We start from the raw sequence: 27,258 nt of genomic DNA, 5'->3' as shown, positions 1-27,258 counted from the left end.
TTATCTTTTGTTTGAAGAGATGGGAGCAGAAATAGATGAAGCAGCTAGCCAAGGGAGAAGCATTTGAGTACCTGAGTCACTGCAATGAACAGTGGGAGAGCCATATCCTGTGTAGAGTGTCCACAAAATAAGAACCTGAGGAAGAGTGACTAAATATAAACCAGTTTGCATAATGGAAACCATATAGAACTGTGGTCTTCTTCACACACTACTTTAAACCTAGGGTGTGGAACTGAATCCAACCAATGGGTTGGAGTCATACTTTGCCTGCCCACCTATCAATCACCTGATGTCCCAGTGACATCAGGCAATCCATTTTCCTTTGATCACACAATTTGAATTAAGAAAGAATGGGTAAAGGCACACTTTGCAGGCTCCAATGGTTAGCTGGTTGTTGGTAGTCACAAAGCCCTATGTCTTTGCAAGCATCAGCATGATAATCAGGGCTTGCAGAGGCACAGGGCTTTGCTGGGACAGCTGATCTTCAGTACCTTCAAACCCCACTTTCAGCAGGGAGCTGCAACTTTATCCCACCCCCCGCCCCAACATCATATATGAGGTGTAGGGCAGGTGGCTGTGTGTAGAAGGTGGCTTCACGGGCCAAATGGGTAATCCTGATGGGCCTAACTAGGCCCATGTGAGGGTTCCCCCTCACTACTTAAAATCATAGTTAAGCTTAGTTGTAATTTCAAGGGTACAGTGTGCTGGTGCACATGGCTAAAATCACAGGCACTTTGCTCTTTTCCTGCTGCTGATAGCTAAGCCATGGTCTGGGTTAGTTTTACATCATCATCATCATCATCATTTAATTTATTATTTATAACCCCGCCCATCTGTGGGCTCATGGTTTGTTCCCTCCAAACAAACAAACAAACCTAGCGGTGGAGGGAGTAGCATTTAGCTTGTGGTTTCTTTGGGGGGAGAGAGAAGCCCAGGTTCATCCGTAACATTAAACCAAACCATGGCTTTGCTCTTGGCAACATAGCAGCGGGAATGAGGAAGAAGTAAAGTGCCCACAATTCCAGCCCATAGCCCCAGCTTTCACTTAACTATGGTTAAGGTTAGCTATGGTTTGAAGTGACATGCAAGCCATGAGTAGTGCCGTGGATGCTGCTTCTGGACAATTTATATGAGTGATGAAACCTTGGAATATGATAAAAAGTAAGTACTCTACTTTTCCATGTATAAGACGACCTTTTTTGAATTTTTTGTGATAAATTGAGGCTCGTCTTATACACGGGTTAATATGCTAAGTAAGCAAGGGCTGGTGCTACAGCGGTGACAGGGAAATGTCGGAGAGGAGACTGCTTCCCCGCTCTTCCTGGCTTAGGAAGAGTATCTGGTGAGTGCCAGTATGCGGTGTATTGCGGCACCAGTCCCATCAGCCAGAGCAGGGGATCGTCGAAAAGCTGCTCAACAGCTCAGCAAACTTACAAAAGAAGCTAAACAACTGTTGAGGGCTCCCAAAAATAGGGGTTGTCTTATACATGGGGTCATGTTATACACAGAAAAATATGGTAAGCTGTAAGGGCAAAGATTTTAAAAACACAAAATAATGAACATTTCTGGTTCTTCTAGTGCATGGATTACGGATATGCCTTACAGATGCTACAGGTGACTTTAACATGTGTGAACAGAAATTGGGAGAGTCTGCAAACCAGATTCCATTATAAAATCAGACCTGCATTCCTAAGTAGAATAAAAAGAAAACCCACAACAAACCACAAAGATTTTCATATTTGCTGTAACATACTATCTAGTAGCAGTATTTTGGCCTTTTTTGTGTTATTCTTGCCAGAAAGATTGACCACCACTACTCTAGTTTATAGGTTCAGAAGATGACTTTTCCTTCTGATAAATATTTCATTGTATTTGTACTAAAGTTGATTTGAGTTGCTGAAATATTCTCTTTTAATGATTTAGATGATAAGAAAGAAAACAGATTTACTTCAGATCAAGATGAATATGGGTCTGATACAATGAGTGAAATAAACATTGTTGGAAGGGTTATGCTGAATATCTGGAGAATTATGAGAAATGAGGTAAACTTTGGCAAAATCACAAAAAACCTACTTTGAAATAAATGCCATATTTTCAATAAAAAACCATTTTCTTATCTTGGAGTTTGCAAATTTGTATCTCCTTCTTCCCATATGCTTGTTATCAGTACAGGAAATATGAAATCCATGGAAATGCAGTTATAATCATAATCTTCCATTATTTTGCTGAGCTGATGCTTTACTCTATAGCATATTCCACTCACATAACCTATTCTCTGTTCAAGGGCCACCTTGCATTTCAGCACTGGCTGCCTACTGGTTTAATTCCTTCTTTATTACACTTGCTGATATTATTAATTATACTACTGGTAACAACTGTGTTGACAAATCAAAGAGTCCTATGACACCTGAAAGGCTAACAAATGAATTGTGGTGTATGTTTTCAGGGGCCAGAGCCATTATCATCAGATACAGAAAGGAGCATCTGATAAAACGAACTCTGGTCTTTGATGGTTTATGCCACGATTGACTTGCCATAGGTCTCTTGGTTTTTGCTGCAAACTAATGTGATTTCTTCTGGATTATGTAATGAAAAAGCATGGCCATAAGACATTTCTAATTCTTGGTGAAAAACCAGTTGTTTCCCCCCTTAGTCCCTCTAATTGTCTACTTTATGGGTGTTTGAACTTCCTTTTGCATGTTCAGATGATGATCTGTGCTCTCCCCCCCCCCCCCCCCCGCTGCAGGCAGAGCCCCACCAGCAGTGGTTGCGCCTGTTGGCTTCCTGGGGGCAGATCATGGTATGAACCAGAGGGGAAACCCTCCCTTCCCTTCTGGTCCATTCCTGGGTTATGAAAAGTTGGCCTGGCCTGGGCCTCAACAGTGCTGTCAACTTCCATTCTTGTCTTATAGCACACTTCACCTTACAATTGATTAAGTTGCTGGTTAATTTTACTCATAGTCACAACTGGCTTAGCAATTACAAAGGTATTGCCTTCCCCACAGCAATGTTCTTCAATGATGATTTGATTACATTGCCCTGTAGTTTCATCATAACTGTGTGGCAGACCTTGAAGACAGTCACATACATAGCAGGGGCTGCCTCCCCATTGCAGGACCCTCATCATGGATCTTGGGGTCACTTCAGAGCCAAACCCAGCTCACGCGCTAGCAAGCCTGCAACACACCCAGGGTGGTTGCAGTGATAGCTCATAGTACCAGTCTACACAGTGGGCCTGAGCTTGCCTTCTATCCATTGATGGATCTATTGAAGTATTTGAGCTGAGTGGTTGTCTTGAACCTGTTTCCTTGTTCTGTGCTATGCCATGGCAAACTGTGCAAGCTATAACCAGTAAAAGTTGTGAGCATTTTTAAACATACCCTGTAATTCTTACTCTTCCACTCCACCTTACCAGGACAAATTATATAGGCAAGTGATCATACAAGTCTTCTCTTATTTTAGGTGACTCTAACTAACTATACTTTTGAAAATGTGGGCTTTCATATACTTCATCAGCGCTTTCCACTGTTTACCTCTCGCGTTCTGTCTGATTGGTTTGACAACAAGACAGACATCTATCGGTAAGTACCAGTTCTTATGAGTATTTTAAAGTATGCTTCCTGAATCAAAGTCTGATCTGTTGTATATAAAGTTTTCAAACCAAATGAGAACTTAATTAGCAAGGAAAAAATGAAACAAAGTTGGCTCCTGACAGAAGAATAACAAATGTGCTGCCATTCCGTAGTGCACAAATCAACTTTCTACCCATATCATTTGATCAGTTAAGGCAGCACTGACCAATGTGGTGCCTTCCAGATGATTTAGCACTACAGTTCCCACCAACCCCAACCATCATAGCCTATGGTCATAGATGACAGCAGTTGTAGCCCAACGTACTCTGGAGGCCATCGCGTTGGCTACCTTTGACTTAGTCAAGTTTGCATACCACTCCTGCATGACCAGGTACCACTGGAGGTGGATCAAGTGGCACTTCAACAGACCCAGTGAAGATGTGGTGCTCATGTGCAAAGTACTGACATTATCAAAGATATACTGTATATTGCTGAATATCAGACATAAGTAGTTATGTAACATGGTTGCTGATCACAGGAGTGGCAATTGTGCTGTAAAGGTAACATGTTAACTAGACTTTACCATTGTTGTATATCTCAAGTGTAACAGAACTTCATGGTGCAGTTTTCCTTCCAGTTTATTCTTATTCAAGCAATAAATAACAAATTGCTACCCCTTAATAGCTAGGATAGGGACGCGGGTGGCGCTGTGGGTGAAACCTCAGTGCCTAGGACTTGCCGATCGTCAGGTCGGTGGTTCGAATCCCCGTTGCTTGGTCCCAGCGCCTGCCAACCTAGCAGTTCAAAAGCACCCCCGGGTGCAAGTCGATAAATAGGGACCGCTTACTAGCGGAAAGGTAAACGGCGTTTCCGTGCACTGCGCTGGCTCGCCAGATGCAGCTTGTCACGCTGGCCACGTGACCCGGAAGTGTCTTCGGACAGTGCTGGCCCCCGGCCTCTTAAGCGAGATGGGCGCACAACCCCACAGACACGACTGGCCCGTATGGGCAGGGGTACCTTTACCTTTACCTTTAATAGCTGGGATAGCTGAATTAATGCACCAGTGATAAGAATGACCTTGAAATTATTGAAGCTAAGAAAAAACAGAAAAAAGTAGTCATGCTACTTTAGAAGTGACTTAGTGCATTGTTTTCATAATGCATCAAATTAATAATGAGTGGCATAGTAAGTCACTCCACTTCTAATTTTAAGGTATAAAATCTATGTCACCTTATGTCAAAGCTCTGAATTGCCCTTCCCAGCAGTTTCATTTATATATTAAGTAACATAGAAGACAAGGCCGTGGTGTGGAACAGTAGTCCCCCAGCACCACATTCTGGATATGGTGCAACAGAAAGAACAAAAAATAAACCAAGGAACAACCCATTCAGGTGGTCCAGAAGGATACTATGGATTATTACTGGACTTAACCTTATGTTAAAAGCCTCCAAGAGAACTAATAGGGCTGCACATCAATTTCTTAGAGCTGCAAACTGTTGATTACTGCCTTGAAAGTTTTTTTTCCTAGATCATCCTTTAAGACTTTTAAGATTTTTGTACATTTATTATTTGATTTTAAAGCTGGAAAATGATTGATTACTACACAAGCCGTGTCCGTGGAAATCTCCAGCTGTTAGAACAAGTGGACTTAATTGGCAGAACAAGTGAAATGGCAAGGCTTTTTGGAATTCAGTTCTTGCATGTATTAACAAGAGGATCGCAGGTAAGCTGTCCTTAATATTTTTGAGAAGTTGTTGGGACCTCAGAATTTTTCTCACGTTTTGAACCTTGGAAGTTTTCACAAACAAGGGGTCATTTCTAAAAGACATTAAAAATCCAATTGCCACTAGCCTTGCTGCTTATTAGGAAAATAATATTAAATGTATAGTCATACCAGATCAGTATTTTTATTTGCAAATATAAGAAAGAGAAAAGAGGATGAAAACATTGCCAGCAGACATTGACAGTAAGAATACTCCATCAATTATAATTTAAACATACAGGTCAATATAAGCAGTTTCTGTGCTCCAGTGGGTATCTAAACAAGACTGGCAGTTAACAAGGCATACATTTGAATATAGAAAAGAAGTGAAATCTTCTGTGAAGTAGTAGACAGTGGGTGTAATGTCTTTTAACCGCCATAAAGGCTCACAAAGTCCACTTATATTGTTCATTAGTCTCCACACCACAGGAATATATTTTAAGAATACATGAACATTCAAAAGTATCAGTAATTAATGTTTTTCTTTTGTAGTACCGTGTGGAGTCAATGATGTTACGTATTGCCAAACCAATGAATTACATTGCTGTTACACCGAGTGTCCAGCAACGAGCTCAAATGAGAGCCCCTCAGTGTATTCCTTTAATAATGGAGCCAGAATCCCGTTTCTACAGTAATGCTGTCCTTGTACTAGATTTTCAATCTTTATATCCATCTATTGTGATAGCATACAACTACTGTTATTCCACATGCTTGGGACATATTGAGAACTTGGGAAAGTAAGTATTAAATATTTAAAATCTAGATGCATTTTCTCTGCTACTTAATAAGTACTTGAAAGATCAAATGGAATACATTTAGCCCACCACTTCTCAAACCATGCAACCAGGAAGTTGTTTTTCTTTTAAAAAAAGAAGTTGTCGTCTGGGATTTTTGTAATTCTATTAATCTACTTCTTGGCTGCAGAGACAGAACTTGTGAACAGCATTTTTGAAATATACAATTTTAGAAGTGCATCAAAACAAGTGTGTAACTCCTGACTGCTTGTGTGTGGGTGGATTCAGTCTCCCATACATGCATACCAAGGAATACGTAGATGAAATATGGGAGGAAAAGGTGTGTTTCAAATATATATATTGCCCATGATACAAGGACTCAGTAGGGTGGATGTTGGAAGGTGGGCACACTCCAATATGATTATCTCTAAGGAAATATTTTGTTAATATTGATCTTTAAATTGTAAGTTATTTCCTGATAAGACATAGGAGAGCTTGCTGGATTACAAAGAGAAGGCTAGAGCATGAGAGAGACTTAAGAGATACAAATCTGATGTAAAATTAAAACAGGTACTGTATTTATGCTGCCATAGCACTAAATAGTGTGTAGCATGGGATAAATCTTGTCTATGAATAGCAGTTAGTCTGTGATGTTACTTGAGGGTTCAGTACACTTTGTCTTATCTTCCAGATACGATGAATTTAAGTTTGGCTGCACTTCTCTGAGAGTATCTCCTGATTTGCTATATCAACTTCGTCATGACATCACAGTGTCACCCAGTGGAATTGCTTTTGTTAAGGTAATGCTTTATTCTTCTTGTTGACATTTTATGTTTAACTTGTTATTTCTACTTCCATCTTGCTTTCCGGAAGAAAAAAGACACTGAAGCATGAAATGTAAATATGTAAAGCATATTAATAAACACAGTATCTGCAGTAGGAATGGGGAACCAGCCAGCAAGGCCATTTCACCAAAGCCATGCTCGCCTGTCAATCAGCTGACATCACTCCAATGTACACATAATATCAGGTGATGGGTGAGATGGCAGGGTTCCATTCTGCTTTAGGTATGCTCCTCCTCCCCGCCCAGTTCTGCGTGCACAACCAAAGCAGGATTTAACCCATACTTGTTAGCTGATGCAGGGAGTTTAAATCCTTCTCAGTTTGGCTGTTTCTGGGAACAGGCACCTTCAGGTTAAGCAGCAGGATTAACCCACTATTCAGCTGATGAGCAGAGAGTTTGATACTGTTTGGTGCTTGCTTTGTCAGCACACATTCCCTGCTATGAACACCACCCCACAGATCAACTTTGACAAGTGGGTGGGACTGGCCACCTACCAGTCACTTGATCAGATGATTGACAGATGGGTGGCTTTGACTCAGCTGTCAAAGTTGTTGCATGAAAGTGGGGGCAGACAAAGCTCTGGCCCACTGGGGGTGGGGGGGTGGGGAGATCTCATACTCTATCTTAACTCCCAGAAGGAAAAATTACCTGGTTATCAGTAGTGTAAAAATTATCTGATAAGCTGCATTACAAACATTTGACCCAACAGTGGTCTACTGTAAACCACCCTAAAATAAACAGTATTAATGTTGCTGCTAAACATATATTTTTATTATTAAATGTTAATTTTTAATGGTGTTGTTTTTGTGCAGCCTTCAGTAAGAAAGGGTATATTGCCAAAAATGTTAGAAGAAATTCTGAAGACTAGAATCATGGTGAAGCAATCAATGAAAGCTTATAAAAATGACAAAGCCATCACTCGAATGCTTGAAGCACGTCAGCTTGGCCTTAAGCTCATAGCAAATGTCACATTTGGTTATACTTCTGCTAATTTTTCTGGAAGGATGCCATGTGTAGAGGTAAGTGATGAAAGTAAAGTGCAAAGATATTTCAGAGACAAGAAAACAACAATAATAATAATTTATTATTTATACCCCGCCCATCTGGCTGAGTTTCCCCAGCCACTATGGGTGGCTTCCAATTGAGTGTTAAAAACAATACAGCATTAAATATTAAAAACTTCCCTAAACAGGGCTGCCTTCAGATGTCTTTTAAGAAGAAGATAGCTGCTTATTTCCTTCACATCTGAAGGGAGGGCGTTCCCCAGGGCGGGCGCCACTTCCAAGAAGGCCCTCTGCCTGGTTCCCTGTAACCTCACTTCTCGCAATGAGGGAACTGCCAGAAGGCCCTTGGCGCTGGATTTCACTGTCCGGGCTGAACGATGGGGGTGGAGACGCTCCTTCAGGTATACAGGACCGAGGCCGTTTAGGGCTTTAAAGGTCAGCACCAACACTTTGAATTGTGCTCAGAAACTTACTGGGAGCCAACGCTCCCATTCTTCTTCACTATAATAATACCTACATTAAGGCAAAGGCTGATTCTTAACCTCAGTTCTCTGATTGTAAAATAGGAACAATGACTTCAGAGGGTCCTGAGGAGGACATGCAATTAAAGATTTATAAACACCTTAGGTTGGATCCAGAGTTACACAAGCATAAGACCACTCATGCCACAAGGCTTTCCTGCTGCTCCTCTCTTGTGCCCACTTGAAAACTACTCTGGAAGACTGAGGAGACTGTCCTGCACAATGTGAAAAGGCAGGCTGGGAGCAGGCAATATCGGTAGAAATTGGATAAGGGAACATTGCTCCCATGCAGCTCCTGGGCCTAAGCCCTTGAAATATCTATATGCATGTTTACTAATAACTTGCAGTTGCTATTTCCTCTTGATGAATGCATCAATCCACAGAGCTATTTGGACACAGTCAAGAGAGTTTGACTTTTCTTATTTTTAAAGTTATCACGCACATGCCTTCCGCAAACTTCAGCACAAATTGCTTTTGAAACTTTTGTCTTATGGAGAAGAAGTGGGCTGCTGTTAATCAAAAAGATCAAACTTTCTACAGAGTTTATAGAATGAGTTACAGAACAATGATATATGCATGATCTGTCCACAAGAAAGATTTTATCAAGGTTTATCTTTATATTTTGCAGATTGGTGATAGCATTGTGCACAAAGCCCGAGAAACCTTGGAACGAGCAATAAAACTGGTGAACGAAACAAAAAAATGGGGAGCACGGGTTGTATATGGAGACACAGACAGGTAATTAAAACTATTCTTTTGTTTGGGAGACTTTCCAACCAGTAATATGTCATTGACTGCCTTTCCTTCCCTTACCAGAAATTAGTAGATTTGTAATATGCAACCTTTAAACCAGAGTAGGAATTTAATATGCAAAATAGGTATGTTAGCTGGAAGAAACATTTGTTTTCTCAGCAACAAAATTATATATTTTGAAAGCAAGGAAAATGTGTTTTTCCTGCAGCAGAAGTGAGGAAAGAAAGCCTGAACAACAGCAATTGTAAGTTTATTTCTTGCACACACTTTTTTAAATTACATTTTTATACCACCCTTCATCCAAGGACCACAGAGCAGTTTACAATATGAATACACAAAAATATATAACATAATAACAAACAAAAATGATATCCCAAACAGTTTAAAAGGCCATAATTATTTAATTAGCTGATGACCTTGGAGAAGAGGAATGTTTTTGCCTGGTGCCTAAAGATAGGTAACAAAGGCAGCAGGCAAGCCTCCCTGGAGAGAACATTTCATAAACAGGGAGCTACTACAGAAAAGATCTGTTTGTGTTGTCACCCTCTGGACTTCTCATGGTGGAAGCAGATGAAGAAGAGTTTCAGATGATGATTGTAGAGTCTAGGTCTGCTCAGATGGGGAAAGGCGGTCCTTGAGGTATTGTAGTCCTGAGTTGTTTAAGGCTTTATAAGCCAAAACCAGCACTTTGAGTTGGGCCCAGAAACTAATTGGCAGCCAATGCAGCCAGGCCAGGATTGGCGTTACATGCTCTTTTCCTGGTGAGCAACCTGGCCGCTGAATTCTGCACCAGCTGAAGTTTTTGAACCGTCTTTAAAGTTAGTCCCACATATAACGTGACTAAGATGACTTCTGTTCTACTAGGATTAAGTTTCATTTCACCATCCCACATCCACTCCATTACAAACTTCAGATATATCTCTTCTGTGTATTTATCTTGGATTTTTATGTTGTGAACTGCCCTGAGATCTATGGATGAAGAGCACTATACCAATTTAATAAATAACAAATATCAATTGCTTACCTGTTCATTTTCGGTTTTTAGTCACAAGGAGAGAGAAAAAAGTTGCCATACTTTTGGAATATTTTTAGAGTGGGAAAGCTAATTACAGTGGTACCTCTGGATACAAACAGGATCCGTTCCAAATCCCCATTCGCATCCTGAAGTGAACGTAAAACACAGGTTGCGATTCGCCGCTTCCGCGTATGCGCGTGACGTCATTTTGACCGTCTGCGTATGCGTGAGAGGCGAAAGCCGGAAGTAACGCATTCCGTTACTTCTGGATCGCTGCGGAGCACAACCCGAAAGCGCTCGACCTGAAGCATATTTAACCCGAGGTATGACTGTAGTCATTTCTGGATTTCCCTTATCTTATTTCAGCATGTTTGTACTACTGAAAGGAGCTACCAAGGAACAGTCTTTTAAGATTGGCCAGGAAATTGCTGAAGCTGTAACAGCTACCAACCCCAAACCAGTAAAACTGAAGTTTGAAAAGGTAAGAAAAATCTGAGTGTTGCCTGACTGCAACATTTAACAGGACACCTTTCCAGAAAGTGACATAATGAGCAAATTAAGAAATAGATATTTGAAACAAAGTGTTAAGAGGAGAGGGAATCTGGATGGGAAAGCAAACCTGGGAAGAGCTGCTAGCTTACCACTTAAAGAAACAAAACCAAAAAAACAAAGACTGCCTATAAAAAATGCACCTACGCCAAGCAGGATTGAACTTTCCATGCATCAGTGCATGCACAACAGTCCTGCTTTCTGCAGGAAAGCCAAGCTACATCTTTGCCTGCCCTACACAAAGGGGGCACACATGAACATAAAAATACAGTGAGTGTGCGCACACTCCCCCTACAAATGAATGCAATTTAACATGAACTTAACATGCTTTGAGTGGACGCGGGTGGTGCTGTGGGTAAAACCTCAGCGCCTAGGACTTGCCGATCACATGGTCGGCAGTTCGAATCCCCATGGCGGGGTGCGCTCCCATTGTTCGGTCCCAGCGCCTGCCAACCTAGCAGTTCGAAAGCACCCCCGGGTGCAAGTAGATAAATAGGGACCACTTACCAGCGGAAAGGTAAATGGCGTTCCGTGTGCTGCGCTGGCTCGCCAGATGCAGCTTGTCACGCTGGCCACGTGACCCGGAAGTGTCTGCGGACAGCGCTGGCTCCCGGCCTATAGAGTGAGATGAGCGCACAACCCTAGAGTCTGTCAAGACTGGCCCGTACGGGCAGGGGTACCTTTACCTTTTAACATGCTTTGACTGAGGCTTTTCCACTATTGCTCTTCATTGATTCACTGCCACCAACCTCATTGACATGTGGAGAAAGGCCGGTGTCCTTAGTGACCTTCATCACACAACTGTTCTGCTTTGCTGCAGGACATCAAACCCAGAACAAAAATCTCCCATTTTCCTCTCCAGAAGGGATTTGTGAGAGGGTACTAATATTAGAGTCCAGCTCTGGGGTTTCTTGGAACCTGCCCAAAAAGTCAGTAATGAAGGAGAGATGGCAGTGTCATGGAATAGGTGGTTTTAAACTGCAAGGAACACTCATACGTCCCTCAATTGGATTTAAATGCCTATTTTACAATCCATCACTTTCTTTTGTTGTCAAACTGATTTTCCTTCTCTGTCTTTTCCTTCTGCTACACTTCCCTTTGTCGTCTTTATGCCTGACGGCAAGGCCCGTCTTTCTCCTTTTTTCTTGTTGTAAGTAGGGAGAAAATATTTTGTCAGAAAAACTTGACAAAATAATAAAACAAATAAAATTGCATGGTAAATGGTTTTTTAACTCCACAGTACCCAAGGGGTCAGAGAATGTTCTGCATTACACTTCTGTCCATGTCTGGTGGTATTATGAATACATTTGCAGTTCTGCCTAGCACAGTGATCAGGTTGATTGAATCATAACATAACATTAACTGAATAAGGACAAAGATGTACATTTAGAGATTAACAAACATCCAGCCTAATTTTTTCCCAATTTAGGAAAAATGAAACATTTTTCAAATTCAGAAATCAATCTGCTCTAAATGTACCTAATATGCTTGAAAATATTTTATGGTTAACAGAAACTCTTTCAGTGCATCCAAGTGTTTACATGTACACATGGAGGGCTTTCATATCCTCCCTTCTAGCCCCTAGTCCACACACAAAAAGAGCTCTTCAAATGGCTATTTTTGAAGCTTCTTTGAGTTGAGAAAGCCTGTCATGCATGCACAAATTTATCATCTCATCCTCTCGCTTAGGGCCTAAAATAGAGTATGTTGCTTAGTAATGTAGATATATAGTTTATGGGTGACTTGGGTCTAACTATGAGCAGTAAAGAAGAAAAGCATTCAGTCCAGAAGTTTGCCTGCATTTCTCTTATATCTAGACTTGCAGAGTTTTTCTTTGCATTGCAGGTCTATTTGCCATGTATTTTGCAAACCAAGAAGAGGTATGTTGGTTACATGTATGAATCACTGGAACAGAAGGACCCAGTATTTGATGCAAAAGGCATAGAAACTGTTAGAAGAGATTCTTGCCCAGCTGTTTCCAAGGTAAAGTGGCACAGGCATTTTATTGTGTTCAGAAGTTCTTTTTAGTACAGTATCAATTCCACATATTGGGGGGGGGGGGACTCCAAAAGTGAAAGTTGAGGGATTCAGAATGGGAATGTTTAAAATGCCTTTGGTGTTTCAAATGACTATAAAATCTTTTTTAATACACTTTTTTCAGATGCTTGAGTGTTCTATCAAGTTGCTGTTTGAAACACGTGATATAAGTCATATCAAGCAGTATGTGCAAAATCAGTGCATGAAATTATTAGAAGGGAAGGCCAGCATGCAAGACTTCATATTTGCAAAGGAGTACAGAGGAAGTTCTACATACAGACCTGGAGCCTGTGTACCAGCTCTAGAAATCACAAGGTAATACGGATATATAATGAATGGCACTGTGAGATCATTTTAGTTTATATTAAATCATTCTCATTATGGGAGTTCAAAGATGCGTTAAATATCTACTACAGAAATTTATGCTTCTAAGAATATCAGGATTTTATTACATTAAAATATAAAATATGGATCAGTGGGAGCTCCTTAGCTGTAGTCCCTGCATTGCAGGGGTTTGGACTAGATGGCCCTTGGAGTCACTTCCAATGGGACAGTTCTGTAGATAGATATATTTTCCATCAGCCAGGTCCTAAATACATCCACAGCTTGTTCTGCATTCCTCCTTCAGAGGGAAAAGTGTGAATAGTGGTTCTGTCAGAGGCTCCAGACTTTGGGCAAAAGTATGGGGCCTCATAGTGCTCAACTTTGAAGGGGGGACTAAGATCCCCAAAGTAGTAGATGATTGTGGGCAGAAGCAAGAAGAGGGGTGCTAAGCGAGGAACACACACACAAGTGGGGAGTCCTGTTTGTGAGACTGGAGGGTTTCCTCAAAGAATGAGAAGTGCTTCTGGCTGACCCATCCTCCCATATAACGAAATATAGCAGAATACTGTATAGTGCAAATTTAGCACATTTTTGCAAACAGATTTTTTTTTCTGGAAGCAAATAACATGAAAATGAGCCCCAAACCTCTTCTGTTTCTGGAAGTGGCTTTTATGTCATGTGAAAGTTCAAATACAAAGTGGAAATTAACAGTCTGGGAAATGTAGGGGGAAATGAATAAACCACAGTGATCACAGCCTCAGCCCTAAGGTGCAGTGGTGAGTATAAACATGTCCTCACTTTCTAAAATTATTTTGTGGTTGCATAAGGTGCTGTTTCATTTTCTCCTTTGTGTTTAATGCTGCTGTGCAAACCGGCAATACTGATAGGAAAGTTGTAAGAATATATGGAGATTTTTAATAGGAGTTGAAAGAGGTACATAGATCTGTCTCTCTCATTTGTGGGCCATATATTTTGAGATTGATTTTATTTGTCCCAACAGGAGGATGCTTGCCTATGATCGGCGGTCTGAGCCACGAGTCGGTGAAAGGGTGCCCTATGTCATTGTGTATGGCGTGCCTGGGTTGCCTCTCATACAGTTGGTTAGGCGGCCGATTGAAGTTCTACAGGATCCAAACCTGCGTCTGAATGCCACTTACTACATCACCAAACAAATTCTTCCTCCGCTGGCTAGAATCTTATCACTTATTGGCATAGATGTTTTCAGCTGGTATCATGAATTACCAAGGGTAAGTTGGTGAAATAGTAAATCTGGATATGGCTATAGCTGGAATGGAGTTTTTATAGATAAGTACAGTGGTACCTTGGGTTAAGAACTTAATTCGTTCTGGAGGTCCGTTCTTAACCTGAAACTGTTCTTAACCTGAGCTACCACTTTAGCTAATGGGGCCTCCCGCTGCTGCCACGCTGCCGCATGATTTCTGTTCTCATCCTGAAACAAAGTTTTTAACCCGAGGTACTATTTCTGGGTTAGCGGAATCTGTAACCTGAAGCATCTGTAACCCAAGGTACCACTGTAGTTTAAAACAGTTAGTACTTCTCCTGGTTACTGAATTGGCTCTCCAACTATCAGTGTTATTCCACTAAATAGAGAGGGTAGAGGGTATTCCTACCAATGTGAGCCCGTGGCTGCTGTGGGAGGGAAGGTCCAGTTACCTGATGAATCACTAACAGGTTTGGGGCAGGTTAACAAATAGATTTTCCTTCCAACCCCCTATCATTTGATGCAAGACTTACTAGGAAGAGGGTGTAGGAAAGACTACCCATAGTAACAGCAATGCACAATAAAGAAAGAAGTAAGTAAATAAAGCAAAACACACACCTACAGGTTATGTATATGCAGACAAGGAGTTCGCTTGCTATAGACCCAAACCTCAGATTGTTCATACTTCTGGTTCCCACCTGGAATTAGTTGGCCAAATGGGAAACAATGTATCTAAGGTGGATTTCCACAACACATTATTAATAGGGCTGGCTTTCATCCATCCTGATATGAACAACCTTGTGTGTGGGCAGCCTCTCAAGAACGGTTTCACTTAGCATGTGGAGCTGATCTCAAAATGGGTATTCAGCTCCACCTAGTGGTAATAGGAAAAATCTCAGCTCCAACAGTTTTGAATGGACTTGTTATGTTTTGATACGTCTTTGGGAACATAGGATGCCAAGACCCAGTAATCTTTAATTTGAGAAGGTGTAAATTTGATCAACGTATGTTAGCAAAAATAGTTATTACTCATATGTATCAAATATTTTTAAACCCTGCAGATCCAGAAAGCTGCTACCACATCCCACAGCGAGCAGGAAAGCCGAAAAGGGACAATTTCCCAGTATTTCACCACTCTACACTGTCCTGTGTGTGATGAATTGACTCAGCATGGCATCTGCAGTAAATGTAGGAGCCAACCACAGCATGTGGTAGTGATTCTTAATCAAGAAATTCGAGAGCTGGAACGTAAACATGAACACCTAGCCAAGGTAGGGGAAATCATCTTTTATTTTGCTTCTAATAAACTTGAACCTAAAAGAAACTTTTCTGAGGTGGAGAAAACAGCACCTTTTGTTTTTTAATAGTTAAGTATAACATGTTCCCTAATAAGCAAAATAACGAACTTTCACAAAAGGTATTCCAAAGGCATGAAAAAGTGCTATCAGAGAAACTGGCAGGCTAATGAATGACCTTTTAATACAAAATTATGTTGAACTCCCAATCATAAAGATCTTCCTTTTATGTGAAGGATTCTGTTTGTACAGAAATTAAATCTGACTGAATTTGGTTGTAAACAGGTTTATTAAGCCACTCTTTTATCAAAGGATCATTATCCAGTTTCCACTTTGAAACTGCTAGAATTTCTGCCATTAAATGTATATTCCCCACTGTTCTGTTAATTTCAATATATTATTTAATATTACCAAGAAATACCAGGATTTAATGGAACTGTACTCTCATAAATATTTTCAGTGTATTTATGTCCAGTATACCTTAATCCCATATATATAGCCGAAACCAATCTTATCTGCAATGCAGCTTTTGCCATTTATAAATCTCTTACCTTGCCAGATGCATGATACTAAAATGTTGAGTCAGCTAGAATTCTTGTTAAAATATTCTCCATTATTTATGCTTAATGTTTTCCTTTGAGTGAATGTGAGCTCCCTCCTACAATGCAGGAAAAGGCTGTTTTCCCATATGGGGATCCAACCTGTAGCGTGGGCATCGCTGCTGTGTTTTTATGGGGTTGGTTGATTCTGGCTTTTCCGTCCCTTTCTCTCGAAAGCCCATTCATTTCCTACAACCCTTCTCACATTGTTTTTAGTGTTGGTCCCATCTCACCTGACTTCCTCCAAGTAAATGTTGTAGCCAAGATTATTATAATTCTTCTAGTTATGTGAATTTTACACTACTCCATTTTATGTACCTCTAGATATGCAAGAATTGTACAGGCTGCTTGGAGCGACAGATACCTTGTGTTTCACTGAATTGTCCTGTACTTTACAAGGTCTCAAGAGTGAGCAGAGAATTATCCAAGGCACCGTATCTTCGCCAGCTACTTGATCAATTTTAGATTGCCTATAATAGCAGGATTGCAGGTGCTATTTTTTTTAATAATGTTTACCATTCTAAAACTATCATGCATGGTCCTTCAATTTCATCTTGTCTAGAATTTTCATTCATTGTTGACCTACTCTGAGAAATAATAAATGTTTGTCCTAAGTAAATTGAAAAACACTTGTTAATCTATTAATAACTGACTTTTTACAATGTCAATTTTCCTCATTCTTCTGCCTTTGTAACATACTGTTTTATAATGCAGATGTTGAAATAGCTGTGTTAACATCCTGTAAATCCATTTCAATATAAAAACTTTTTCCCAATGGGCTTCTGAAGTACTGAAAATCTTTGGGGAAATGTCATTGTGTTTTATTGAATTGTCAGTATCAGGCTGTTACTTATAGATATCTCATCCACTTTATAATTTTGACTGCAGAATATTTTGTAAATAGACTTTTTTACTTTTCAAACAACTGAGTAAAAATAATGTGCAATGAATTTTATACGGACAATTTTAAAATCAGTTGGAGTATTTCTCCTAAGTTTTGCTTGATTCCAAGTAGCTTTGTTGTTTTGACCAGACTGTGCAAACAGTAGCGTGTAGCATTTTTGAAACATTTTCTAAAAATCACTTTTGCTTTAGCTATTAATTGGGGCATTGTGAAGAACTGTGCAAAGACATTTTTGTTACAAACCTGTGGGACTGTTGCAATACTTTAAATAAGAAATTTTATTCCATTTTTGCTTTTGTATAGACATTTCTATTGCTTCTAAATATGCTTAATATTTCATGATGTACTGTACAGTTAAATCTTATTTGCCATCATCTTGAGAAAATGTGTATTTAGGATATTTGTATAACTATAAAATTAAAAGGAATTATGTGGTCAGTGCATTTTTTAATTGAAAATCATTTTGTTTTAAAAATTAATGGAAACCATAGTAAAATAAAATAAATGTATGTGCATTTTTAAACTTCAATGTAGCTGTAGTGCTTTTCTTTAACAATAATGGCCAATGAGTTCCAAAATAACATTCCCTAAAAACCATCATTTTTCTTGAGAAATCCACCTTTAGTCACAATTTAGTATAACAATCCCCCAAATAAGAAATTCTCATACGATAAAGCAAGCTTTAAAGAAAAAGAATACTGGTAAATGACCTGTTTACCCAATCGCTTACCTTACTAAATTTTTCATGGTTTTGTCTAATGTGTGAACCTGGCACTCTTTTTCATAGTTCCTTTGGCCACCCCACAAGCAGGAGCACCTGGAAAACATACCAAACTATGGAGAGAGAGAGAGAAGCAATGGTTTGACTGAAACAACTCAGGATTTATTTGTAGTTTCTTAAATCATGGCTTAGTTACATGCAAAGTCGATCATTAAGGAAACAATGAATGTACTCTGTTTACTCATGGACTTGAGTATTGGATTCCCTAAGAAATGGTGGTCAAGGCTAACTTTGGTAAATAAATAATTTTTATTCAAGAAAATATCACACTTCCCAATACCCCTGTAAACACAAGCAATTAACTCCCTAGCTGCATTTACATTACAAAATTACCTTACCAATAGACACACACTTGAGAAAAACTAATCATCATACCCAAATAAGAGCTATAACATTTAAGGCAAATGTAGCATTGATGTGAGTTAAAACAAGTTGTCAAAATGTCTATTTCATAATGCCATTTCATACAGAACAATCACAAATATACCAAGAATAACATTTTCATTGTAGGAAAGGACCCGATTCCTCAAGTAAATACTGAGTTTGGAGTTACAGCATTTACAATACTTAGAACCCCAAGAAAGAGCAAGAATCCTTAATACGACCTTGTAATACCCAACACCCACAACTCAGCACAAATTCTTGAAAAACATAAGCTATTACCATGCTCTTGATTTGATTTTACCCAACAATCGGAAGCTATTTTCATCAATGAAAAGGCTACCACACAACCACATGGCTTCAGTTTCAAAGAAACTTTGAAACTGTAATTCAGCAACAGCAGCTTTTCATAGTGCATGGAAAACCTGTTCTTGTTATGGCAATGAGGTGCACCATTCAAAATGAGGGGGGGAAACAATCCCCTGCGCATATTCAATCCTTTATGCATGCCTAAAGTAGTATTTTGAATCCTAGTTCTTACAGGCAACTATAAGCTGGATATACACACTTCAGGCAGTTCAAACGGTTAAGAAATTTACTAATGAGATTCAGTTAATGGAAACACAATTAACTCTGGCTTTTACATGTGTAATATTTCTAATTGTGAAACAGTGTACAAATTCAGTCTAATCCGCAATTTATTGCATATTAATGCTTAGTTTTTAAAAGACCGACATCTTTACTTATTCAGCTTTTAATATTAAAAATCATCCCATTGAGGTAGCATCATTGTCTACAGCCAAAATGCTAGCTTTCCCAAGTTCCAGTCCACAAGTCCTCTATTTCACCATGAACAAACCACATACCACAGAATCTTGCCATTTAATTGTACAGTCATAAATAACGCCATTCCAATTATACAGCAGTTACAAAAGAGCATTTCTTAGGTATGGACAGTCTGTACACTAATAAGTTGAGAAATTATGCCTGGATTGGAGTGGGGGAAGAAAGCACAACCTGTGCTCTTCTAGTAGTGCTTGCAATGTTGTGTTCTTTAAACCACATTCTGCATGTTCTAGAAAGAACACCTCTACCAAGTGGCATTATTGAGGGTAAGGATCTGGATGAAGTGCCATTACAGATTACAGCATTTCCCTTCTACAGTAACCTAGCAAATTGCTGTTGCCATGTGCTTTTCAGTAAAATAAAATAAAATGATATGACTTGTAAGTTCTGCTAGTGGAAATAGGGTGGCTAGGGCTTACTCATACATATAGGGAAATAGATGTGCCTGGGTTTTAGCTTGCTCCCAGAGAAAGTACAGGCAACGATCAATTTAGGATTGTTTGAACGACACACAATCACTCACATGGCCCTGAACCTAAAGTAGCCCTAAAGCATAAAGATGTCACAAAAAGGGGTGGGATGGGAGCATGCTCCATCAATGTGCACGGGAGTCCGGAACATAACCTCCACACAAATTAAAAACTGCCTGTACCAATAATGTAAGTACTAAAGAATTAAATATTTTCATAATGTGATACTTCTGCTTTTCAAAAATCAGATACAACCCGCAAAACAACTTTTTCACTTTTTAAAAAATATATTTGTTATTAGAGTAAATCTTGGCATCAACATCTTAGGAACACAAGCAATAACTATTTACAGAATGAGGACCACCCCTGGTGCCCTCACAAGGTACCTCGTTAAGTATCACACCATGGTTCAAATGAAATGCAACCCCCTTTGGTCAAAGCTTGCTTACAATGTTCAGTATAGAAATCAGATCTGAATCAAGACAGTCGTGATTATTTTACTACGCTTCCCAGATGTAAGCTCACCATCTGACTAAAGAACCACTAGAATATGGATTTATGAAAACCTGGCTTTTTCTACTACCATCACACTCGCATAAATGGCTCCACCACATCATCCCTTTTTGGTACCTGCAAATACACATTTATACCAAAAACCAACTTTAACTGGGATTTAACCAAGCTTCTTACCACTTTAATGAAGTGTTTGGTGAACCTCTTGTTCTTAAAGCAAGATGGGCTTAGTCATTCTTACTAGAATTCTTATGTTTTGGGGAGCCGACAGTAAGCCGAGGAGAAGAATTAAAAATGTTTCTTGAAGAAGGATGAGCAGAGGTGGCAGGTGTCGATTCCCCTTCGATCGTCTTGGATGTTTCTATGACAGAGTTCCTCATAGTGTCATTCATCTCAATTACTTCAAAGTCTACTTCATTCCATTCTCTGCCGTCGTCATCATCATCATCCTCAAGATGAGAATGGGACAATAAGGCTTCCTGGAGCTCACCATCCCCCACATCCTTCAGTTTAGCATCGAAGGGTGATGTAGCTAATTTATACATCACGGGGAACAGCACTGATGTCATGGCTGCTGCTCCCAACGCAGAATACATGAGCACAGGGATAGCAGGGAAATGTCCTTGAAGGTAGCCAACCACTGCAGGAATACACATTTCCCCCAGAGCTGCACCCATTACAAATAATGCTGCAGATTTCCCATGGATGGTTGTATACTGCTCAATCCAGGAAATGCCGCTAGGGAAGATAGTCGCCATGGATGCTCCATATACTGCAGAGCCAAGCCACAGAGAGACTGGGTATGTACTGAACAGTGCCAGGAATAGGCATGACAGAGTGGAGCCTATGATACTCAGAAGGATCATAGTTCCAGGGTAAGAGCAAGCAGCAAAACAGATTGCCAGTCCCCTGCAAGCTGCAAATGATCCCCAAAAGAGGGAATTCAACCCAGCTGCTTCATGTTCCTTCATGGCAGCGAAGGTTTTTGCATAAGTAAAAATGTAAGAACCATAAGTGACCTCTGCCCCTACATACCAGAAAAAGAACACAGAGAGGAGACATATGACGGCACGGTGGTATTTAGCAATCTGGTATTTCTGTGTGGAAAACTTTGTCCTGTCGCGGACGGGACTGCTCTTCAAACACAAAACAAGGAAAAACAATGCAACAAGCAAAAGATAACTGCCTATAACAACATAAGACCACATAAAGTTCAAGTTTAAATGCAGTTTCAGGACTGGTGTAGCAGCAGGAAGAGAATTCACGGCAGACTGATTGTCAACATTACCACCCAACAGAACCGGAGAACCAATAGCGGAGCCACCTAGCGCCATCTTGGCCAGGATGGGAGCCACAAAAGCACCCAGAGCAAAACTGAAGTGTAAGGCCTGCATATGCGGACCGGCTTCTTCTCCCCATGTGTCCAAGGCAAGAACATTGCCACCTGTGGGGTAAAGAAAATATACAGGGTATAGTTTCCATATTCAGACTGGTTTCTTGGAACCTTACATCATCACTCAAGAGCAACCTCACTCCACCTGCTGAGAACTCTGAAGGCTCCCTCATCAACAGGCACAGGTAACTAGAAGGGATTACAGCCGAACGAAAGAAAAGGGGGAGCTGTGGCTAGTTAGCCTGTTTTCAGTTCCCAGTGTACTTTCCCAGGGTGGGAACCTCCAGTTGCTGCTTGACTTAAATTCCCATCAGCCACAGTCACTAGGGCCAGTATTCAGAGATGAGAACTAGCAACCAGCTGCACCTGAAGAGCTACAAGGAGCCCCCCTACTCATGAGTTGAGGGGGGAAGAAGTGACGAAAAGCAGTAGACTAGCAGCTCCTCCATCCCCACAAGTCTTCCTGAAAGCCCTCTTCTCACACTCCCAATCCATATTCAGTGTGTGAAAAGCTTGTAGCTACTGAATCCCACCCTGCTGGTGGGCCCTGTGCACATTCAACTGTAAACACACAGGGCCTGAACAAATGATTAGGGCAACTAGGATAACCCTGGTTCCCCAATCACACATGCAAAGCCCTACATCATACTTTCACTCAGTGATCACAGGTGAGGGGGAGGTTCAGGGGGACGACAACTGGCAGCTGTATGCAGGTCATGCCAGTTGGTGAATGAACCCCTCCCCCAATTGATTAAGCACAGAGGAGGAGAGCATAAGAGGTAAGACAGAAAGGAGTTCCTTCAAAATTCTCAACAGGCAGAACCCAGGTTCTCTCAAGTGACAAGCACTATATGCAATAATATGTTTAGTATCTTAATTAAATGGAATCCATCTGCTCACCAGTATGCAGAATGAGGTCAATTTAACAGAGCATATTCAATGTCAACTATAAAGCTTCACAATTATTTCAATAACTAAGTGAACATTCCCATAAAATTCTGTAATTGTTATCAAACGGTTCCTGCTGAAAACACAGTTTTGATAATATTATGAATAAATAGCAGGAGGTGGTTCAACGGCCTCTATTCACAGAAACACAGAAAGTTTCCTCTAGCTTGACAGTGACACTTCAAAGATCAAAGGTTTGCTTACTGATAAGGATTTATATCCCATACTCTCGTAAAATACCAGGGCGGTGTACAGCAATATAAAAACATTAAAATCAATCATTAAAATGACTCCCTTAAGAAATTGTTTAACAAGTGCACAGTCCAGCCAGCATAAAAAACAACAACCCTGTTGTCTTGACAGTCTTCTTTCTTCCTTGGCTCCAAGTGCTACTGAGGACTAAACTTCTTTTTCAAAGGAAAGCACTATGTTTGCAACAGAAAGATGCAGATACATTACTAGGCAAGATATCACACCTGCTTGACCCTCTTACCAGCATTACACCACAGAAACAACCCATCATTGAAGACAACAAGATTACCTGCCAGAGATGCATTTTATGACCCTCACTGCTCTACCAATATCATTTTCCATTTCTCCTTCAGAGCCTTTTCTTGGCTCCAGAGCTCTAATGGCTTCCTCCAGCGTTGTGGCATTCACTTGCCGTCTCCCATTCACTGCTCCCCACTCCTATTTTCATGCTTCCTCTGGAACTGCTGCTCCCTCACTAAGAAATCATTGATCTTTCACAATCCTTTCTTCTCTTAAACCCTCCAGCAACTTGCACTCACCAAAATCTGACTCTCTACCACCAGCATTGACACTGCTGCTGCCCTCTCCTTCAGTGGTCTCTCCTTCTGGCGGTCACTTCTTTCCTGTGGCTGCATTAGCACTGACCTTCTCCCTGCTAATCGCAGAGCCTGACCACAACCACACCCATCTCACTGTTTTTCAACCTCCAAAATCCATACTTCTGTAATGATACTGTTCTCCATTACCACTCCATTCTGCTTCCCTTTATCACTCCTTGATCTTTCTCAATAATCATTTCAGATCAAAATCCTTGGCTCACCTTCTTCCTATTTGACAATATTCCCATCCATCTCCTTTAATATACATGACAACCAAAATGCTTTTTCTGTGCAGCAGGAGCAGTGAAGGATGTTATAGTTAATTGTTGTAGCTTGTCTTCACTTACCCTACCCCACTGGCCTGCTCGCAGTTGTGAAAAATATTCCTACATTATGAATGGTCTGTATTAAGAAAAAGAGGTCAGAATAGGCCAATATATATATGAACTGTCCCTGAATCAAGTGGCTTTTCTTCTTTAGGGTCTCAAAATATTATTAACCTAGCTCAAGGCTGTCATCTGAACTAGCCAGATGTTTAACTGAGAATCAATCAGTCAGACCTTCATTTGAAAATAAGACCTTAAGAGTAGTATTGCCCCAAAGTGGCAACTAGACATTCTGTTTTGGTGACTGCAATCTTGGTTTAAGAAGCCTTTTGGCTCCTATCTTATATATCTGAGTTTCTAACACCACCTCTGCTGTGTTCCTTTGACCTTCACCTTTGAATTAACGACCCCATTCACTGCCTTGGATACTCTCTTGATCTTCAATAGAAACTGTTCTGTCTCTAAGCTCTTTGCTGCCTCATCTGTTTGATCAGCACCATAGCTTCTTCAACACTGTGCACACTCCATCTTCCTCCACATGGTATCTCTTACCCCTTCCATAACCACTAAAGCAGTAGTTTTCTTCAAAGTGAGCATCTCTCTTCACTTTCCTGATTTAAAAATTGTAAGCCATTTTAAATTAAGAGATTCAACATAATCCTAACTGAATCATTCCAAACAGGATGAATATCATGAAACAAGTGTTGTGGTTTTATTACCTGTATCAAGGACTCCCATTGCAAACCCAATGACAGACATCATGAATGTTAACAGAAGTGCTTTATTGCACCAGGGGATGACATAAAGACCCAGGGCTGTACCCAGCATAGAAAATCCTATAAGGGAGAAATAATTAAACACACCATTTCATATTGCACTTTTTAAAAGCTACAATTTATAATAATTTCAAATCTAAGTTTATTCTGGAATTTTTTTATTCCTGGAAAATATTTAAATTAGATTTAAGTAATAAACATAAGACATTAGTCACACAAAATACCCTGTATGCTAGTTTTACATTCAGACATCAAAAGCATGCATGCAGTATAATCTTAAACATGTCTCCTTAGACATATACTTGTCTACCAGTGCGTGTTTCTCCCAGGTAAGTGGGAATAGTACTAAAGTCTTAAGACGCCAAAAGGTTGATTGCATATTGAAGCAGCAATCTAAAAAAAGTTATTAACATGCAAGGAAGCTACCCATAAAGCTGAATTCCATTGAATTCTCACTGCTGAAGAGTCAAGCCATTTTTAAAAAACTGAATGACTTGCTTCAACGGTGCAAAGAAAGTATCAAACAGCCTGGGAAATGGGCTGTGGGAGCGAGAGAAACTTAATCCGCTCCATTTCCCCTCAGGTTGGACTGCATGCACAGCTTGTGACATACATATTTGTGCCCTTACGTTTTTGACTATGCAATTGCCCATCCAACTTTTGTGAATCAGGGCAATGATATAAAAATCAGTATTATTCCCTGTGTACTTACCCAAGAGAAGTTGGGCATTCATGCAATCAAAAAGTATACCACCAATCAGAGAACCACCAAAGTACCCCGATGAACGGCCCACAAAAATATAAGAAATTTGACTGACATTTTTGTTCACATTTGCAGCCAGGTCTTCAAATGTGGGGCCTAGGATAGCAATGGCCATACCCTGGAAATAAATAAATATCAATGTGAAGTGAAAATCAAACATACTTTCTGTTATTAATAAACTTGAGATAAAAAATAAAAACAAGTCAGTAGGTGACAACCACTCCTTGCAATCCTAAGCACACTTATCCAGAAGTAAGAGCAACTTATATTCATGGGATAATGGGAGATTATTACTTGCAATTCAAATTTTAAAAGAATTATCTTATCCACAGAATACAAATATTTATTCTCCCATTAATTTTTTTTAGGAATAAGATCAAAAGCAGTTTTAAGATCAATTAAATGCTCATGAAACCATCCCAAACAGCTATATTGTGAACTAACTGTGGTTTCCATATAATCATCAAAATCAGCAAGTACATTGTGATTACCAGAGCACAGATTATTTCAGTGCAAGAGGAGCCACTCTAACCAAAATGATGCGACTTTAAGAAACTACATGCTAGACATAAAACCCCACCTTTAATAGGTTGAACACCATGTCTGAGACAGAAGAATCACCTATGAACAGCACCTCCATTTTGCTGAGATTGATCTTAAATTTATTAATCCATTACCAAGACCAAACAACAATTTAGCACTTCCACTCTCCCACCTTAACCACAAAAACAGGAGAGCAACATCAGCATATGCATTGGCGACACCTGACTCAAAATCCTCAGAAACCACTAGGTGGTTTCATGTAATAGGCAACAAGATCTTCATCCTTTGACCCTACAAATATACTTCTCCTTTTTACCTGAATTTTTCTGCTGGTGCTGGTCTGAGCTATTTAATTTATATGGTTAAAAATATATATTGCAAGCTATCTTAAGGCCATCCTGGCAAAAGGCAGGATCTAAACCTAACAAACTGAGGGCTTCTATTTTGGGACCGCAGCTGAACTACACAGGAGTGGCCCATTCACCATGTTATCCTTCGGCATCCTAGAGCCTTCCAGGTGTTTTGGGCCACAACCACCTGCAAATCTTCGCTTGGCTGCAGTGAGTGAGAACTCTAATCCACATCTCTGGGAAGGCCACGCTAACGCTCTGTATTTCAAGTACCGGTACTTGAGGAGAACAGTGCACTAATTCAAATAATAATAATAATAATAATAATAATTCAATTAAAGAAAAGGCGTCTGCTCGTTTCTTGGAGAAATCCGAGGGAAGATAGGCGCCCCGCAAATCCCTCTATCTTTCAGCTCTCTCTCTCTCTCTCTCTCTCTCTCACACACACACACACACACACACACACACGTGTGTACTTGTTTTTACGCATCTACTGGCGGTGACGCCGCATTTCTGCCCGTGTCAAGGACCGGAACGTGCCGAGTCCCGTCCTGACGTTCCTTCGGCTCCTCCGTGGTCTGAGGGCCTTCGGCAGCACTGCGAGGGAGCCTCGCATGGACAACCAGAGAAGAAACCCTGGAAACTTTGAGTGACACACGACCACCCACCCACCCCCGAAACGCTGAGTGAGCTCACCAGGCCCAGGAAAGCGGCGCAAAGAGCCGCCGAAGTGCACCATTTCAGCGCCCGCCGCGGAGCCGCCGCCACAGCCGCTTCCCGCTTTGCGGCGCTGTCGCCGCCTCCAGCCCGGCTTCTTCGGCCGCCCTCGGCCACCACGACCAGCGGCTGAAGGGCGAGCCGCGCAGCAGAGCCCCCGAGTGGCTCCTCCGAAGGCGCCCCTCCTGTCGCCATCGACTCACTCTCTGCCTCGCGGCGGCTTCCTCCTCCTCCTCCTCCTCCTCCGCCTTCATCCTCCTCCTCTAGACGAGCGAAGCGAACCTGCTTCTTCCTCTCGGCAGCGCCCGCCATCCCTACAGCCGGGAGCCGCTATGGCAAGCGCCGGGCCACGTGACCCCAAGACGCACAGTGGCTTCCGCATGTTGCGCAGCGAAGGCCGGAGGGCCAGGGGGCACCTCCTCTCTGTTAAAAACTACAACTCCCAGAATGCCCTTGGAAGTAGGC

General features: G+C 40.8%; 2 protein-coding genes and 1 long non-coding RNA gene across 3 annotated transcripts in view; 1 reads left to right on the top strand and 2 right to left on the bottom strand.

The window, feature by feature from the left end:
• The window catches only part of REV3L (REV3 like, DNA directed polymerase zeta catalytic subunit), a 59,938-nt gene extending 42,274 nt beyond the window's left edge, over positions 1-17,664 (top strand). The window contains exons 20-32 of the mRNA XM_083731021.1: positions 1,924-2,042; positions 3,463-3,581; positions 5,154-5,295; positions 5,827-6,071; positions 6,760-6,868; positions 7,725-7,931; positions 9,066-9,175; positions 10,572-10,686; positions 12,600-12,737; positions 12,916-13,106; positions 14,116-14,362; positions 15,399-15,608; positions 16,556-17,664. Of these exons, the coding sequence (XP_083587147.1) occupies positions 1,924-2,042; positions 3,463-3,581; positions 5,154-5,295; positions 5,827-6,071; positions 6,760-6,868; positions 7,725-7,931; positions 9,066-9,175; positions 10,572-10,686; positions 12,600-12,737; positions 12,916-13,106; positions 14,116-14,362; positions 15,399-15,608; positions 16,556-16,696 (2,093 nt within the window). The 3' untranslated portion in view covers positions 16,697-17,664. The remainder of the gene's footprint in view (positions 1-1,923; positions 2,043-3,462; positions 3,582-5,153; positions 5,296-5,826; positions 6,072-6,759; positions 6,869-7,724; positions 7,932-9,065; positions 9,176-10,571; positions 10,687-12,599; positions 12,738-12,915; positions 13,107-14,115; positions 14,363-15,398; positions 15,609-16,555) is intronic.
• Positions 9,281-13,265, bottom strand: LOC310841046. Its single transcript, XR_014562295.1, has 2 exons — positions 11,441-13,265; positions 9,281-11,081 (listed from the first exon to the last, which is right to left on the bottom strand). It is a non-coding gene; the product is annotated as an uncharacterized lncRNA (long non-coding RNA).
• Positions 17,665-17,996: 332 nt separating the features above from the next.
• MFSD4B (major facilitator superfamily domain containing 4B) lies at positions 17,997-27,258 on the bottom strand. Its single transcript, XM_083731295.1, has 4 exons — positions 26,773-27,258; positions 25,133-25,301; positions 24,364-24,480; positions 17,997-21,570 (listed from the first exon to the last, which is right to left on the bottom strand). Exons 1-4 carry the CDS (start codon positions 27,103-27,105, stop codon positions 20,354-20,356), a joined length of 1,836 nt encoding a protein of 611 aa, XP_083587421.1. The 5' UTR covers positions 27,106-27,258; the 3' UTR covers positions 17,997-20,353.

The sequence above is a fragment of the Podarcis gaigeae genome (assembly GCF_964106915.1).
Source record: "Podarcis gaigeae genome assembly, chromosome: 3".
Lineage (NCBI taxonomy): Eukaryota > Metazoa > Chordata > Lepidosauria > Squamata > Lacertidae > Podarcis > Podarcis gaigeae.
This window is presented reverse-complemented; position numbering and strand designations above follow the sequence as displayed.